Source organism: Perca fluviatilis, chromosome 13 (genome assembly GCF_010015445.1).
Source record: "Perca fluviatilis chromosome 13, GENO_Pfluv_1.0, whole genome shotgun sequence".
NCBI classification, from domain to species: Eukaryota; Metazoa; Chordata; class Actinopteri; order Perciformes; family Percidae; genus Perca; species Perca fluviatilis.
The window spans coordinates 22,887,812-22,904,407 of NC_053124.1; the positions used below are offsets into that span (position 1 = coordinate 22,887,812).

The 16,596-nt window shown below is 39.2% G+C and overlaps 1 protein-coding gene across 1 annotated transcript in view; it reads right to left on the reverse strand.

Annotated features, from left to right (window-relative positions):
* LOC120571147 (oxysterol-binding protein-related protein 10) overlaps positions 1–16,596 on the reverse strand; it is a 106,356-nt gene that overhangs the window by 79,031 nt on the left and 10,729 nt on the right. Inside the window, 3 exon segments of the mRNA XM_039819873.1 lie at positions 2,155–2,223; positions 5,457–5,536; positions 13,006–13,181. Of these exon segments, the coding sequence (XP_039675807.1) occupies positions 2,155–2,223; positions 5,457–5,536; positions 13,006–13,181 (325 nt within the window).

A 16,596-nucleotide genomic window follows, 5' to 3' on the forward strand; every position in this document is an offset into this window, starting at 1 on the left:
TTTACAGGCGAGGCGCAGTTCATCTCGAACGAGCCTATTAATGGCGAGCCGAAAGCGGTCGCGGTGCTGTTGACGTTACACTTCCTCTTACAAGCAGCCATAACGGTGGTTTCTCTGCCCTGATGACTGACTGACAGGCTGAGCTTGCAAGGCAATGCACTTTTATTAATGTTACTCTGAGTGAGCAGTTTTACCAGAATTTTTTAATTTTGATAACTCTTTTGATTGTTAAGGTGGAATTCTGAATTAAGGTGGAAAATAAAAGCTTTGTGTTTAATGTATTTTTGTTGATGTTGAAATGGATTTTAAAACATATGGTATCGAAAAAAGTATCGTTAGGAATCGGTATCGAAACTGAGGTATCAAAATTGGCACCGGATCGAAAGATTCTGAACGATACCCAGCCCTATCTATGGGTCATGCTAACTTTACACTGGATACCTGCGTTGTAGAGATTCAGGAAAACGAGTACCAGCGCAAAACAAGGTGTATCGGAAACAACCTGCGCAAGCCTCCGACAGTTTTGTCTTTACAAATTGTGGACCAGCAAGAATGATTAACAACTAAATTATAAAACAAGAAGTCAGCGATTATGGCTAACTGCATAAAGCGGCAATCTAACTTTTCTTTGTCTCTCTTTCATTAGGTGCTATTCCATCCACATCCACAATTTGTGCATAAAAAAATCTGAGTGTAAATTGAACCTTTTTAAAAAGCGCAAAAAGTTGTCATGCTAGGCGCTGAGGTAGAAAAGTTGGCGTATCGACAAAAGCAAAATGCAACGGAAACAGATTCTGTGAATTAATCATGTCGTACATGAAGCATGTGTTTATGCATCCACTGAAGAGATAAGAACATCCAATCTGTGTGGAGCGATGAGGAGAAAAAAACCTTCCTCAAATTAATACATGAAACAAATCACATATTCTTCATTGTTTTCCATTGTTTCAGGTTTGATTGGAGCTCTTTTAATCACATCATCTTGTTGCCTCTCCTGAAATAATTGATGGCACCCAGCTGAAGAATGAGCACCACCAGCTGTTTATCTCAATGAACCAACTCCTAATAGTCGCACAACAGTAGTTGATAATGGAAACACACATTCATTTGCGTTTTCTTTTGTGTGGAAAAGTGGCAATTTTCTTACTCATATCAAGGCTTATTTGTGTGTTGGGATTATAGAGAGAGATCAGAGAAGTTTTGCTTCAGCCCAATGGCAATTTATGAGGTTACAATTTGTTATACAATTTTACAATTTAACAATATCTTTAGGTGTTCCTGCTATTTTGTCCACCGCCTAGGTCTATTAAAAACAAGTAATGTACTATCTACGCTGAGGAAAAACTAAAATACCAAAACACTTAACCTCATACTGTATTTGTTCTTCTACCTCATCAACTTCAAAACAAAAGCCTCCATAAAGCAAGTTAGACAAATATTTACTGAATCTGTATCGATCAACAGTATAAAATGGGTGAGGTCTTTTTTTAGTAGTTTCTAATAAAGATCAGGACAATGAACCCTGTCCTGGCCATTTTTGGGTAATAAATCTGCAAAACCTTTTCTGTTATCAGAGATGTTGCAGAGCCTCCACTGCTGGCTGTCGCATTGCTGGAGTAGCTGCGATAACGATCTGAGAGGCAGACAGTGTAGCCCAGGGAAGGATTAGACCACAACAGTGGGTACAGTAATAACAGCTGCTGCAGTGGCAATGCCCCAAAGTCAACGAACGGGAACAAAACGCCTGTTCAGATCCGCAGGGCAGAAGGAAAAAGAGAGATAGACTGTCTTCCTCCTTCCACCTTTCCATGCTTATCCAATTTTCTCTTGTGTTTTGACTGCTTTTCTCATCACGGCTGAGCAGAGTAATTGGACTTTCCCTTTGCTCCAGCTGTGCAGCAGTTTGAAGTGGTGAAGAGCTACATGTTGAATAAGCGAGCCGGTTATGAGGCAGCATATTGAGGCTGCTGTATTTAATTGTTTAAAAAAAAGACAAATGTGTCTGTGGGGAAAAGCATGGGAAAGAAAATGTACACTGCAGGACAGATGTTGCAGTTTTCTGTCTTTTCTACTGTTTGAAGGTGAAACTATATCTTTGTCAAACAGGAAGTATAGTGCATCTTAAGTGCTAAGTGACGGGTGTGTTTGACTCACCAGCACCTCCTGGCCTACTCCTGCTCTTTCCACACTCAAGTGTTCATCGGAGCCCTTCAGCTTCCTCACCTGAAACCAAATTCACACATACAAACAGATTAATGGAAAAAGAAACATGATGAACGATTATGCTCCAATGCAAGGCACCAGGGAAGGTGCTGAATGGTTTGATAAGTACAAAAGAAGCGTTCCTCCTATATACTGTTCAACAGTCTGTTAGTTTTTGAAAAAATATTTATCACAGATTTAGGTAAGATAACCACGACATTCACACTTTTTTGTTTTCTTTTGACAGTGACGTTTGTCTGCAAAATGTAGCAGATGTTTATATCATACAGGCTGTTGTTGCAAAGCCAAAGCAAACCTGGGATTGTACCACAAAGAACACACCGCTACAAAAGGCTAGCCAAGCACGTAACATTAATGGTACTGGTCTCCTCTCCCTGCGTGTTGCGTTTAACGTGAGAATGAGACCTAAGATGGCCTGGATGAGTGTATATTTTTCCTACCTAAGAGGGGTTGTGCTGTGTTAAACTGACTCACCCAGCCACTGTGTGGTTTCGCGTTCTTGGAGACGGGCCAGCTAGCGTCGGTCATCGGGAGCGACAGCCTGCTTGTGTGCTAGGAAAAGCTCCAGCATCTCTCGTTGACTTTTCTGCCAGCCCGCTCTTTGGTGTGTAGTTCAGGTTTTAAAAAAGGTGTATTTACAAATGTGTTCTTGGAAAACAAGAAAACGTCTCCTCAATCATAAACCGTCTTTCTCTCCCAATAGTGTTTTCCGTGTCTCCCACCAGTCCCTGCAATACTGGGTTAAATCGGCGTCCACAAACACCCCCCTCATGTTTACATGTCAGTCTGACCCTTTCTATCAGCTAACCACGGCAACTTCTCTAAAGACACCAGACTGACTGCAACACTATAAACAATCCCACGCCTACAATTCACCATGAAATTCCTTCAGTCCTGGACAGATTTACTGTACAATGAGAGTTTCATCCACCAAGTCAACAAATATAATCACTGTTTGGCACAGTTGGCAGTCATGGACATTATGCTTTAAGCTAGAATCACCAGCTTTAAAGAAGCTAATTTGTAAAACATCTTGGCTTGTAAACATTTACAATTTTCTCCTGCACACCTTTCAATTTAATGCAATCTAATACAACAAAACCTCTTAAGTACAGCCTTAACATTACCATAGAGTTGACTCAACACCTCTCTTACACCATCAAAAAAAACAAAACTTTATGAACTTCACAACTCCAGGATTTATGGAAGGTCAGTTTTGAATTGCATTCGATTCAAGTTTTCACAATGATGAACAAATACACGAATGCAACATTTCACAACACTGGAAATGCCCCTCACATTTTTGGAAAAGCCGTTGACTAGTAAACATCAGTGTTATGAAATCAGTCACTTAAGAACTTGGCTCAAAACATATTTCAAACATCCCAACATCAGCTTGTTCATTCACAGCTGCAGCAAAGAGCAAGAGCAAAAACACCTTCAGAGCTTTCATGTACAAAATCAACTTTAATACCAAAAGTTTGCCAAAGAAATAATAAAGTTTGGATTACTTCTTGCCTCATTCTCCACTAGATCAGGCGAATGGGGATACACCCCACAATAAATACAGACATCACCCACACATACAACAATTAATCCCTGGAAGTCTACGCTAAAACCCTGCAAAAATGCCCAAATATTAATCCATGATATTAAAAAAGGTGTGGTTGTGGATAAAAGGTAGTTCTACTACACCCATCACAGTAATCTTTTAGAAATGAGCCCACAGAGACATGAAGATAAAGTGAAAGCAGTGGTATTTTGTGACACTCTCATCCTCAGATAAAGCAGCATGAGTGTGCTGCCATTTTTCCCTAAATCGTTAAGTCTTCTGTCAATTGGAAGTGCTAAAAATATTCTCGATTTAGACAAGCAGGAGAAGTTACACATGACACTTGGAAGCTCAGTTCTGCAAGGAGTGTCCGTCTTGGGGTTTTTCATCTCAAAAATGCTTTCTTATTTATTTATTTTAAATGCATCCATCTTCACTTTTGTTCTTTCTTTTTCTGCATCTTGTTGACTATTTTCACTAAATTTTAGTTTTTTTTAAGTGGGGTGCTCAATTTGAAAGAAAGAAAACATACAGACTGATTTCATTAATTAGGAAGCATTACTTGTTGTCTGCAGAGACATGGCATTTATTTTGCTGACATTTATTAAGGTCTGCAACTGTGGATGTACTTTGCGTTTGTGTTCATAGGGAGAGAGTGAAGAGGGAGTCAGAAAATGAAGGAAATCTCTCAATAACACATGAAAGAAAATTATGTTACATAAATTGTATTGAGACCAAAATCCCCCAATTGAGTTGACTCAGTACGGTTACTTTCATGTAAAAAAAACTTTTAACATCTGTTTCAACTTGTTTCATCTTAATACAAGTTAATTCATCAAAATACCTTGACGTGAATCCACAGCCTATTAGCTTTCTGAGAGGTTAAATAATTCACTATTCAGCATCAGCTTTTATTAAGTTATGTCACTGCTGTTTGGCAAATGTCCACAATATAAAGCTACAGCGTTTGTTGAAGATCGGTTAGATCGATTGATTTGACCAGTTAGCTAGCAACAGTTACACCGTTACTGGGTGTAAATATTAAGAAACAACTAGTTTGTGTGGAGTGTAAATGTCCAGTTTGTAAACATGTGTGTTGGAACTAGGCTAAGTTTGAACTTACAGAGATGCAGGTGCAGGGGGCAGGTTGCAGCAGCCTCTTGCTGATGCAACCTTTATAGAGAAAACAAGTAATTTTAGGAGGCCAAGATGATGATAATGACAGGAGGAGAAAGAATGTTAAAACTCTAGAGGGAATGTTGAATTTCAATTGAAAAATGCCATGGGAAAATAATATCTGTCACTTTTAGACTCACTAAAAAAAGCCAATTGACTAAAAGCAGAACAGAAAGAAAGAGAGGGCCTGGACTTTTCGGGACTGTACAGAGGGTTTTCAGCTGGTGGAGGACCTGCATCTGCATGCAGACTGACAAATTGTTGAACTCATGAAACTGACCTGAGTTTACTGAAATTGGAATCTTGTCAGGTTTATAAAACAGACACACAGCAACACAGTAATCTCAAGGGAAATGTGGAGGCTTTCCGCAACATAGAGCAAAAGCTTGGACCAGAGTCATGTTGTGTGTGTGTGTGTGTGTGTGTGTGTGTGTGTGTGTGTGTGTGTGTGTGTGTGTGTGTGTGTGTGTGTGTGTGTGTGTGTGTGTGTGTGTGTGTGTTTTACCTTGGCACTGCTGTCAGAGTGACGTCTGGCACACGCTTGGAGCTGATTGATCCAAAACTGCTGCATCTTGGCATCAGAGGCTAAAGACACACAGAACAAAAATACATTAATAAAATTACAAGTCTGAACTTCCTTTATACACACAAGACATTGAGAATCAGCAATAAACCCTTACATGAGTTCACTTTCCGGTCAACGTGCAGTTATAAGAAAGCCATCTGCTTTAAAGTGTCGCCACATCCATTCAATTATTATTATTGTACCATGACTTCCATTTCCACAGATGAACTTTTAAAGTATTGCCCTAGGTTCATGCAAAGCTCTTAACATCAGCTGAAAGAAGATGCCAGTAATCACAAGATAATAATAAAAAAAATGAATAAATTGAGTCTCTTTGTAAGAAGATTATTTAATAAACGGTCACTATTTTAGTTTCAAATTACTCTCTAAATGCCTTTTCAGGGCTTCCCCCACAATACAAGGAATAAAGTTAAAAGAGCAAATGCTGAATTACTGTAATATCTGAGGATGGATGCATATGATTTACACGATTTTGGGAGTTTTAGGAACCTGGGAGGAGTTATACAGGTAATTAATAAACAGTGAGTAATTTTAGTTTTGATTCATCAATTCATTTTTAAGGCTATAAATAACAAATGTCAGAAACTTGGTTAAAAAAAAAAAATGCTGTTTTTTAATTTCCCAGAGCTCAAGGTAATGTCTTCAAATGTCTAGTTTTTTACTTATCAACAGTCCAAAACCAAAAGATATTCAGTATCCTCAAATTTAACAAGCTTGTTGATTGACTAATTTTTTACTCCTGGTTAAGGATCTGGACAAATTATCAAGTACTGGCGATACAAACTTCATATAAGTTGCAGCCTCCTGTAAATCTTTTTAGCTCCAACATCATAAGATCAGGTTCAGATCAGGTTCACACAATCTGAACCGATACATCGAAAAGTGTTTGGACCCCAGATGTGGTTTACTGAGGAAACGTGGCATGATAGGAGGCGGAGAAACAAACCCACACGTACATAGGGCAGGTGGTGGGTTTATGAGGTTTCAAGTGTGGTTTCATTTCTTTTTTTCTTTCTTCTTTTTTTTTTTTTTTTTTTTAAAATGGGGCAGCAGCATCTCTAGCCAACAGCACTTGCAGGCACTAAAGTTGTTTTCGTGCAAGCTTAACCCAAGCTCAAGGCATCATTTGTCCCAAAAAGTTGACATGGGTCTATAGGGCACAAAAACAAACTGAAAACAACAGATCGATGCACATTAAAGGAATAGATCGACCTTTTGGAAAACACGCTTATTTGGTTTGGATTGACACCACTCTCCTGTCGGTTCAGTATGAAGCTACAGCCAGCAGCTTAGCATAAGCTTTCCTCTTGCCTCCAGTCTTTGTGCTAAGCTAAGCTAACCGGCCGCTAGATATACTAGGTATACAGTAGTGGTAATAGTAGCAGCAGCTGTGTAGCTATGTTCACTATACAGACTGAGACTGGTATCAATCTTCTCATCCAACTTCCGACCACTCCTTTAAATGCATTTAAATTGCATAAAATGATCAGGGAACATGCATAACCATTACAGGTTTTAAGGTTTTATTAGTGTTTTTAAATGTAGTGACTGCCTTAAGCTGCATCTGTGAAAAAATCAGTGAGGACGACCTGCTGGTAGTCAGTGATCTCATTTGTAGCCAAATGATTATATAACTTGCCGACTGTCTACAGGGCGATATGACCCTGTTACCTCCTGAATGATGTCCTAAGGGCTGTGTATCACATCTGAACCTTTTCATTTTCTCATCTATGCTAAATTGAACATTCGGTATTCAAGAGACAGCAGCGACTCATTTGGCCGAAATGCGAGCCGCACAGGAAGCAGCTTGATACTCTATGCATGCTTGTGGATTTTTCCCCTTGGCATAGAGACAATACACCCTGTAATCTAAACACAAATAGCCAATTGAAGCCCAGATTTGCTGACTAACACAGCGAGCTGCAGCCCTTCCAGTTGAAGGAGACGCTGACTGTCTACTTGTCTTGACCTGCTTCAGGTCAGACTGGAAAATAATATCCTTCTGATCCCATTTCACTGACTAATTATAAGAGAACAAGGTCTTAGATGGGTCTGATAACATTGAGTTCAGACTGTAGGTCAATCCCAGCTGGAGAACCAACAGAAGAAAAGCTGGGGCAGCTAGGCAGTTTTCTTTTGTTGGCATCATTGGGCAAACATTATATAATAACCTTTCAGCATATTGCAATTCAAGTCTGAGAGAAAAACTAGACTTCTGCACCTCCTCTTGGCGTTGTTTTCAGGCTTTAGAAAATCCAGCCTGACGGGGGACTTTGGCCAATCACAGGCCATTTCAGATAGAGGCCACGCCAATTCCACATTTTTGGGTGTTTAGTCACAGATAATTCCCCCTAAAAACACACTTCAACAAGCAATCAAAACTAATGTAGTAAAGGGCAAAGCTCTAGAAAAACTAAGAAGGGAAATGTATATGCATTGTGTTTTAAGTTTAAAGGTTCTTTGTTGACATAGTTTAAATTTTTTGTCAAACATTTATCCAACTAACAATTTAAACAACATTATTTATCACGTGAAACTATACTGTAGGTGATATAGGGTTAAAGCATTAATACAGCAATTTGTGTTGCCTTTTTTCCTGTATACAACCATTATTATAAAAAGTATGATAACCAATTTCTCATTATTTGTTATTTGTGAGATGATATAAATGTACATAAATGCAGGAAATTCAGCATTTACCAAAATTGCTGGTCACTTGTTACACGTACAACTGAGTGCAACACCATTAATGCTTTTGAGAAGAGAATGTGTTTGACATTTTGGGTAGAATTTTGTATCATGTGTCGTACGACATGGTTCATTTGTAGCATACTGAATTCTTTAATCCACTCTTATTTAAACTCTGGCTGTCTGAGATTTATTGAAGTATTTTTTGTATTTTCTCTTGAATTTCATCCAAATAAAAGCTTTAAACGTGGAAATGAATGCAGCTCTCGCTCTTTTAGTGATTGGATAACGAGGATGGATAGTGTCATTAGATTTATCGTACCCCATATGAAACTTTAAACTCTTCTGTTCAGTGTGGAGTGTTTTTTTGACATGCTGATGGAAAGTATTTCAATGTATGGACAATTCAATTTGCACTTGTCAATCACTCGCACCTCAGACATCTGCCGCAGTCATGAGAACACCTATGAAAGGCTTCTTTAAGTGAAGAGACAGCGTTCGCGCCGTTCTCTCCCACTGGTTAGTAGCTGCTCGCCTCTCCAGGGGAGAACAGAGTATTCACACAGAAACACCTGTGCCAAGATGTCTTTCTGCAAAAATACCATGTAACAACCTTCCCCACTTATTCCTTGTTGTCATCATCATCCACAGAAATCACTCACTCTAAAGAGGCCACTTACCCGGAGAGTGAGCAAGCGTCTAAATCAGATATTTTCCTCTGTGATGTGCACAAGCCTAGCTGTGATTAAAGATAATTAGTTGTCTGTATTGAGCAGAGCAGTGTGGCATATGCTAATATGCACCTGTCCGCATGGTGACGCAACAGATATAGCTGAGCAGGACCTGCTGTTCTCATTCAGGGAGAAAACTATGATATTGATGAAAATTTCAAAGCTGGTTTTGTGTCACAAGAGGTGCAGACTTCAAGGAGACATGCTGACAGCTCTATTCATGTGATAAATGAATGCATGAGGTTTGAGCTGAAAACCGAGGGGACTAACAACGAAATGAGAAGCTGGTCCGTCTGCCCGTTTAAAATGAGCAACAGTAGACACTCGTACTGTCTGTGGGTCGTATTTAAATGTCAATATCCGTTAGCATTAGCATCATCGTCTAATTACACCCATTTTAATTACAGCATTGCGAAAGATGTTATTGGTTATGATAATGGTAAGTCTGAGGATTAATGCTCGGAACAGCAGTTAGATCTAATGAAAGTGTTGGGAGATTATATAAGTGAGGAACTTTAAAAGTACATTTCAAGAAAATGGACAAGCTGACAAGGACTAGAGAGGTAAGTAGAGTGGCCCAGCAATTACAGCAACCAGCCTTTCCTCATCAAAATGGCATCCCGGTTAAATCAGTATCACTATATTATATGCTAAGAGAAAATGTGTTGTAATTTCAGTTGTAACTTCAGGTTTAATTGGCTTTTAATAGCTTTTATTCACTTGTGATTCAGACTGCTGCACCTCACAATTATTAGTGTACTTGATTATCATATTTAAGCAGAATAAGTGTACTTATACTTTATTTTGATATTTGACCCATTAGTAAGTAAAAGTACACAAACACTATGGAGGAGAGCGGAGCCTGAAACATCCATGTGTATAAATGAATTGCTGCTACTGATGATAAAAATATAAGAATGATTTGTGAATTTGTTGGATTTTTGTTCCCTTCACCCTAACATACTACAGTAAATGTAATGTAAAAGCAATGGGTAGAGTCCGTTTCTCCCGTTATTTTGCCTTAAAAATCGACTCAGGTAAACGTATTAAGTAGATCATCAGAGAAAGAGTCACTTTTTGGGGAACACTGTTGTATTGGGATTGTTTTATCTGGAAAAAATGTTTTAAATAGTTTCTGATGTCTGGAGATGAGAGACAATTTGTTCTATGTTGATAATGCCGTCTAAATGTAGTAAAGCACATGTCTAAAGTAAAAACATACTTAGGTACAAATAAAAATACTGACATAAAAAACAATCAAAAAGTATGCTCATAAATGACTTTAGGAAAAGAGGGTTAGATGAGAAGATTGATGCCACTCTTATGTCAGCAGCCGATTAGCTTAGCTTAGCATTAAGACTGGAGTACCCCCGTAAAATCTAAACTTTACATTTCTGGTTTTATACAAATTAAACAAACAAGATACACAATGCTATTCTAACTATTCTCGACAAGAAAGCCACAAAGTAAAACCACATAAAACAGATGCAAATATTATACATATTTTGGCAGATGTATAGTGAGGAATGCTCTTAGCAGGTGTATAATATTGAACCATAACAACGGGTTTCTGCATCAAAATACGCCAATGTTTTAATTATGAAGATGCACAATGAAGATTGTGTCAGGCATCTAATCAGCCAGTTTGAAAGCTGAACACAACTTGACCCTCTCATTGGCCCACTGTTTCATTGAGACATGTATGATAAATAGTTTAATTTGCCATCTGTGCATTCAGACATGATTAAATTCCCACTGCTCTTCACCTTTGCTCAGCAGCAAAACACAAGGCACAGTCTCCCTACATCCAATAATGAAATACTCCCTTTATATTACTCTGCTTCAACTAATTACACTTTGGTATGGAGCCAGAAAACCTCTCAGGCTACTTTCCAGCTGAGTTAGATATCACATGATCCATGGATCAAAATAGACATTCTTGCATTCATAAAAAAAAAAAAACATTACGTTCGGATCAATATTTACACAGAAAGAGAAGTCCTTCAACAACAACAAAAAAACAAGTATATACAAGTAATATATCAATGTTATTTCCTTCATTTATATACATTTATATCATCTAGCAAATAATCATAATTAAATTGGTTATCATGCTTTCCCTAATAATGTTAGTATAAAAAGCTGCATAAGCTACATTGTAATGCTCCAACACAATAATTACCTATAAATTCATTGAGAGACCAGATACTTTTTGATTAATATTGTGATTGTTATGTAAAAATGCTTGACAAAAAATCCAAACTTCCACTTACAACATCAATGATGAACCTTTAAACTCAATAAATAATGTTTTATTTCGATCTTTACTACTTTTGAGTTAATGAATCACTGAAACACTCTCGCCTCCAGGTAGCTGCAGGTTCTGTGTGTCCAGTATCTTCTTACGCCAGTTAGTGACAAGGACATTTTTTTCAAAACCCTCTAGAGAAAAAAGGTATCAACATGAGAATAAAGGTGGCATTTGAAGCTTTAGATACAGACCATTAGTGAGATGATACGCAGCTTACAAGCCAAGTTACTCAAAGCCCAAGGTGGTCTTTCAGGGATTCCCATGGTAACACATACCAGATCTGAAGCATACCGGCTAAGCTTAATCTCCAACTGTTGAGGACGTACATGTGAGCATATTTGTACCCTGCTGTTTGAACAATGTGAGGTCTTTGAGTACAAGTACTGGTATTAAACTGTAATTATTTTCAGAGAAAGAATATTTTAAAAGTTGTTTTTTGTTGTTGGGGGTCTTGACACCCATCACACCTCTAAACTGGCTTGTGTTTGTTTAGCTAAACTGTATCAAAAGATTGCTTTTCTCGCTCAATGACTTTTTTTGATGATTCTTGAACCTCACTGAGGCGTTGGGAATGGAAATACCTCTGCCTCTGAGCTACTCAGCTCAACTACTTCTTCTGTGTTGGATCATTGTTTCCTCATAGTTCAATACACATGGATTACTGAGTTATTCAGGGAATATAGGCCAAGTTATTCTGATATCCTTCCCATCAAGAGCGTAAGGGGACATTCCACCGGCTCAAGTGGGGCAACAGTAAAAAGGAGTTTCTCTCGCTTCAGTGGATACAGGTCACTGAAAGCAAAGGCCTTCAACACTGCGACCAGCTTTGTCTGGCACTGGGTCTTAAAGCGATATTTCACTTTGGTGTAGATTTAATGCCTTGGCTAAACATGTCTCCTTTTTACTCAATATACAATTTTTATCACAAAACTGTACTTGGATGTTGGAGGTTGTTTTGGCATAAATTGAAGCAAAAAAAGTGAAGTCAAATTACTCAATGCAGAAAAAAAGGAAGAGTTTGATTTTGAAGGCCATATCAGAACATAGTAGATTGTATCTAGTGCAGTTATATGTAAACTCCAATTCACCATATAAAACATCCCTACAGCTTTAAACCTGGATTCATTGATTTTTTTGGCCACTTAAGGGCAGCGAAACAAGCTGTGAACACAACATTGACATATTATCACCTTATAAAGTTGATACAGCAAACTTTTTGTTGCATTTTTCTACATCCAGCAGTCACGGAGCGACATAATCATTTATTTGGAGTCACGTTTCTGTCCACCTGATGAATCTAAGTCCAATATTCACATTACTTTTTTCTCCGATTTTGGTCTCTATTAACTCCTGAGGGGAAATATGTCTCTTTAGCTGTTAAATGAGCCACTATCTTCACCAACCTAGTCACTATCTTTGTCTGTAAGCTGTTTGGTGCTGGGCAGGTAGTGTGCAGTAGATTTATCAGAGCTTTTTCACGTGAAACAGCTGCCTGCTGCGACTGGAAACAAGGCTATTAGAGTGGTGAGAGTGAATGAAAACAGTACGTTTTAATAAAACGCTGTGCTTTCCATAACAAGCTGTCCAGTGCATTCACAAATACTGGTTGGAAAAAAATCATTCATAACACCCCAGTGTGTACACACTGCACTCCAAGTGACTCCAACATAAAACACACTCCACTCAGTGTTTGTACTTTGCCATATATGGTCAACCTGAGGCCGGCATGAGGTCATACCTTTGAGTTTGTACAGCTCTCCATTGACAGAGTTTACAATGAACATGTGCGGAGCCTCGTCACTCGGGGTTACTGAGGCACCAATCAAAGGCAGGGACCCACGGGGCTTCTGGCTCTTCCCCTGCTCGTTGACGAAGTACTGCAGCTGTCCCAACTCTGGATCCAACACAAAGTACCTGCATGGAAAACAAAGACAGAGAGTTAATAAAGTAATGGGCCAGAGAGAAAGAAAGGGGAGAGGGAAATAGAGAAAGCACCGTTAACATTATCATGATTTTGTTTTATGCCTTCATTATCGCAGCTTGTTTACTAGTAAAACTTTTTTTATATCCGTGTTGCGCAAACTTTTCAGGATGTGTGAGAAGGAGGAGGGCAATGAATGGAATGAGGATGAGATGAGGCAAAAGAGAGCTGCCGTAAAAACACACAACACCCAAATATCTCACCTCCCATGCAACAACGCCTGCAGAATATTATTTACCACAGCTATGTTCACGCAAGATTCGTTAAAATAGCCCTCCTTGCACATTAAGGCCTGTTATTTTACCAACATTAAGCCGCCGGCTCAATTCCAAATTACTCCAGGTAGCAATTAGTGCGGTCATCTTGAGCAGAAGTCACAGCTCGAGGCGCGGAAATTAAATCCCCCATTTCCCCCTTTGTGATTAATGAATCACATTCAATTAGTGCGTAATTGAATCTTTGACTCGCTCAGTGCAGGCTGGAAGATTCAAAACCAGACAGACACAATAAGAGAAGCAGACACATTTCATTTCCTGTAGCCAGAAAGGATTGTGTATGACATTCAAGAAACTGACCTGTCTACTCCGCTTAATGCGGTATTTCTCGTTCTGCAGTTCAACACGGGCCAGGGTGGCACTGAGTGGCTTTGGCTGACCTTTCCGTGTTTGTGTGCAGTGGCCTGAGGTAACAGCAGTTGTCTTTACTTTGCTATCTTTTGTCCCATCTTCTGCTCCATATATCGCCCTCTTTTCCCTGAGATTCCCCGTGTTCACAATCAATGTTCCCTTTCCATCCGTGTTTACAGAAGCTGCAGTATTGATCTGGCCTTTACCAAGAAGCATCACTCTCAGCATGGACACAGTTCCTTTCTATTGCCAAATCAGGGTTGTATGTGATGACTGAAGATATCACCTGTCAACTCCAGTATCCCACATGTGATACGGCTCTGTCTGAAATTTGATTTCTCCCCTCCCCGCCCACCCCAATCCATTGGGCCAGAGTGCTGTCATTCTGACAATTGTGATTCCCATTGGATAAGAGTACCGTCACTTGGCTGCCTGTTCTGGCAATTTTACCAGCCCTTGTCACATGACCAAATAATGTTTCCATGGTGACTATCCAAAATTCTTAAATACTATGGAACTAGCACTGGCAAACTGAGCCTATACAAAATGGGTATTGAATTTGGATTTTCAATTGGTTTAAAATTAAAACAAGTGAAACTAATAATGAATGTGATTGTGCAGAATTATATTATGTTCTATCCAATCCAATATTTCCTATATTTCTAAGCAGATTTTCAATGCTGTAATCTGATAAAATAGAGCCACCAGCATCAACGTTATTTTTGTTTTCGATTAATCATTTAGTCCATAAAATGTCAGGGAACTGAAAAGTGCAATTCCCAAGTTACCAGAGCCCATGGGGACATTTTGAAATTCATTGTTTTGTCCAACCAACATAGCAAAACAAAAATATATTACATTTTCAATTATATCAGCAAACCTGGCTGGAACAAGCATTAGCATTTTTGCTTGATAAAAGACCAGATTATTTATTATTTAATTGTTTCAGCACTAGTAATATTTAACAGTTGCTATTTATGATTGAAAATCACATCATGAATGGGCTCAGTCTTCAAATACGCAAACAATAAAAGGACAAAAGAACTCTATTACTGCATCCTTCACATTAGGCATTTTCCCATGAACCCTCTAGAGTTCCCCAGAGAGGATGCAGTGAATACTGTTCTCTGAAAATTGATCCCCACTCGCAGTCTTGCCCCCTTCCATCAGGAGAGCTGGTGATTTATGTTGACCCCAGCCAACTAGGGAACAATCTGCATGCGTCAGTTTTTACCCAGTAGTCTCTTTACACACACACACACACACACACACACACACACACACACACACACACACACACACACACACACACACACACACACACACACACACACACAGTTACTGTATATAAAGTCTTATCCCCTGTTCAGTCAGCAGAGCGGAGGCTTTTACCGTTGACCCCTCCAGGCAGTCCTTCCTTTGCAGCTAAACCACAATGCAGACCTTTAACATGATGGATGGTGCTGGATAACAAACCCTGGGCTTTGCACTCAGCCTCTCATGTCATAGCAGTGCTGATAACGTCCGACCTGCAGTGAGCATGACTAGCAAACTGGACCAAATGAAAGATAATGTTAAGACAACAGTAATGGGTGGCCGGGTTGGCTCAGCTGGTAGAGCAGGCGCACATGTATAGAGGTTTGCTCCTCGACGCAGCAGCCACGGGTTCGACTCCAACCTGCGGCCCTTTGCTGCATGTCATTCCCCTCTCTCTCTCTCTCTCTCTCTCTCCCCTTTCATGTCTTCAGCTGTCCTGTGAAAATAAAGGCCTAAAAATGCCCCCCCAAAAAAATAAAAATAAGACATCATAACAGTAATGGAAGAAGTTTAGCAGCACCACATATAATGATTTTAGCCTCTTAAGGGGTTTAATCAGGATTAAAATAGCTTTACGCATTAATTCGTGGCCAGGTAATTTCATATTCTTCAAAAGTAAGGAAAGCCAAAAATCTTAGACTAGCCACATTAGCTGACGAACTGTCTAAGTTAGATGCTTCTTATGCCACCTCTCCTTCACCTGTCCTCTATGCTAAAAGAGTTCAATTACATTCAGAATTCAACCTTCAGTTTACCGATCTAATAGAGAGACAGCTCAGGCAATGTAGACAGCATTTTTTTGAGCATGGAGATAAGGCTGGTAAGCTCTTGGCCTACCAGGCTCGATCGGCTAGCACTTCAAAATGGATTTCTGGTATCAGATCCCCAACAGGTGATTTAGTTACGGAACCAGCTGAAATTAACCTGGTTTTCTCAGACTATTATACTAGACTGTACACTTCAGAAAGCCCTCCCAATAATACTACACATTTAGATCTTCTCAACTCTCTTGAATATCCCACAATAGATGAAAACACCGCTAAAACTCTAGGCGACCCAATTACAGAATCTGAGATACAGGTAGCAATTAATTCTATGAAACCGGGAAAATCTCCTGGCCCTGACGGCTTTACTGTTGAGTTTTTTAAAGCTTTTGCTCCCCTTTTAATTCCTACTTTAACACAGCTTTTCAATGACTCTTTTAAGGTGGGCTCCCTTCCTCCCACTTTATCCGAGGCCTCTATCTCTTTGCTCCTTAAAAAGGATAAAGACCCTATTTCTTGCGGTAGTTATAGACCAATATCACTTTTAAAGGTTGATTTTAAAATTCTGGCTAAAGTTTTATGTTTTCGCCTTGAACGTGTATTACCATGTTTAATTTCTCATGACCAGACAGGGTTCACCC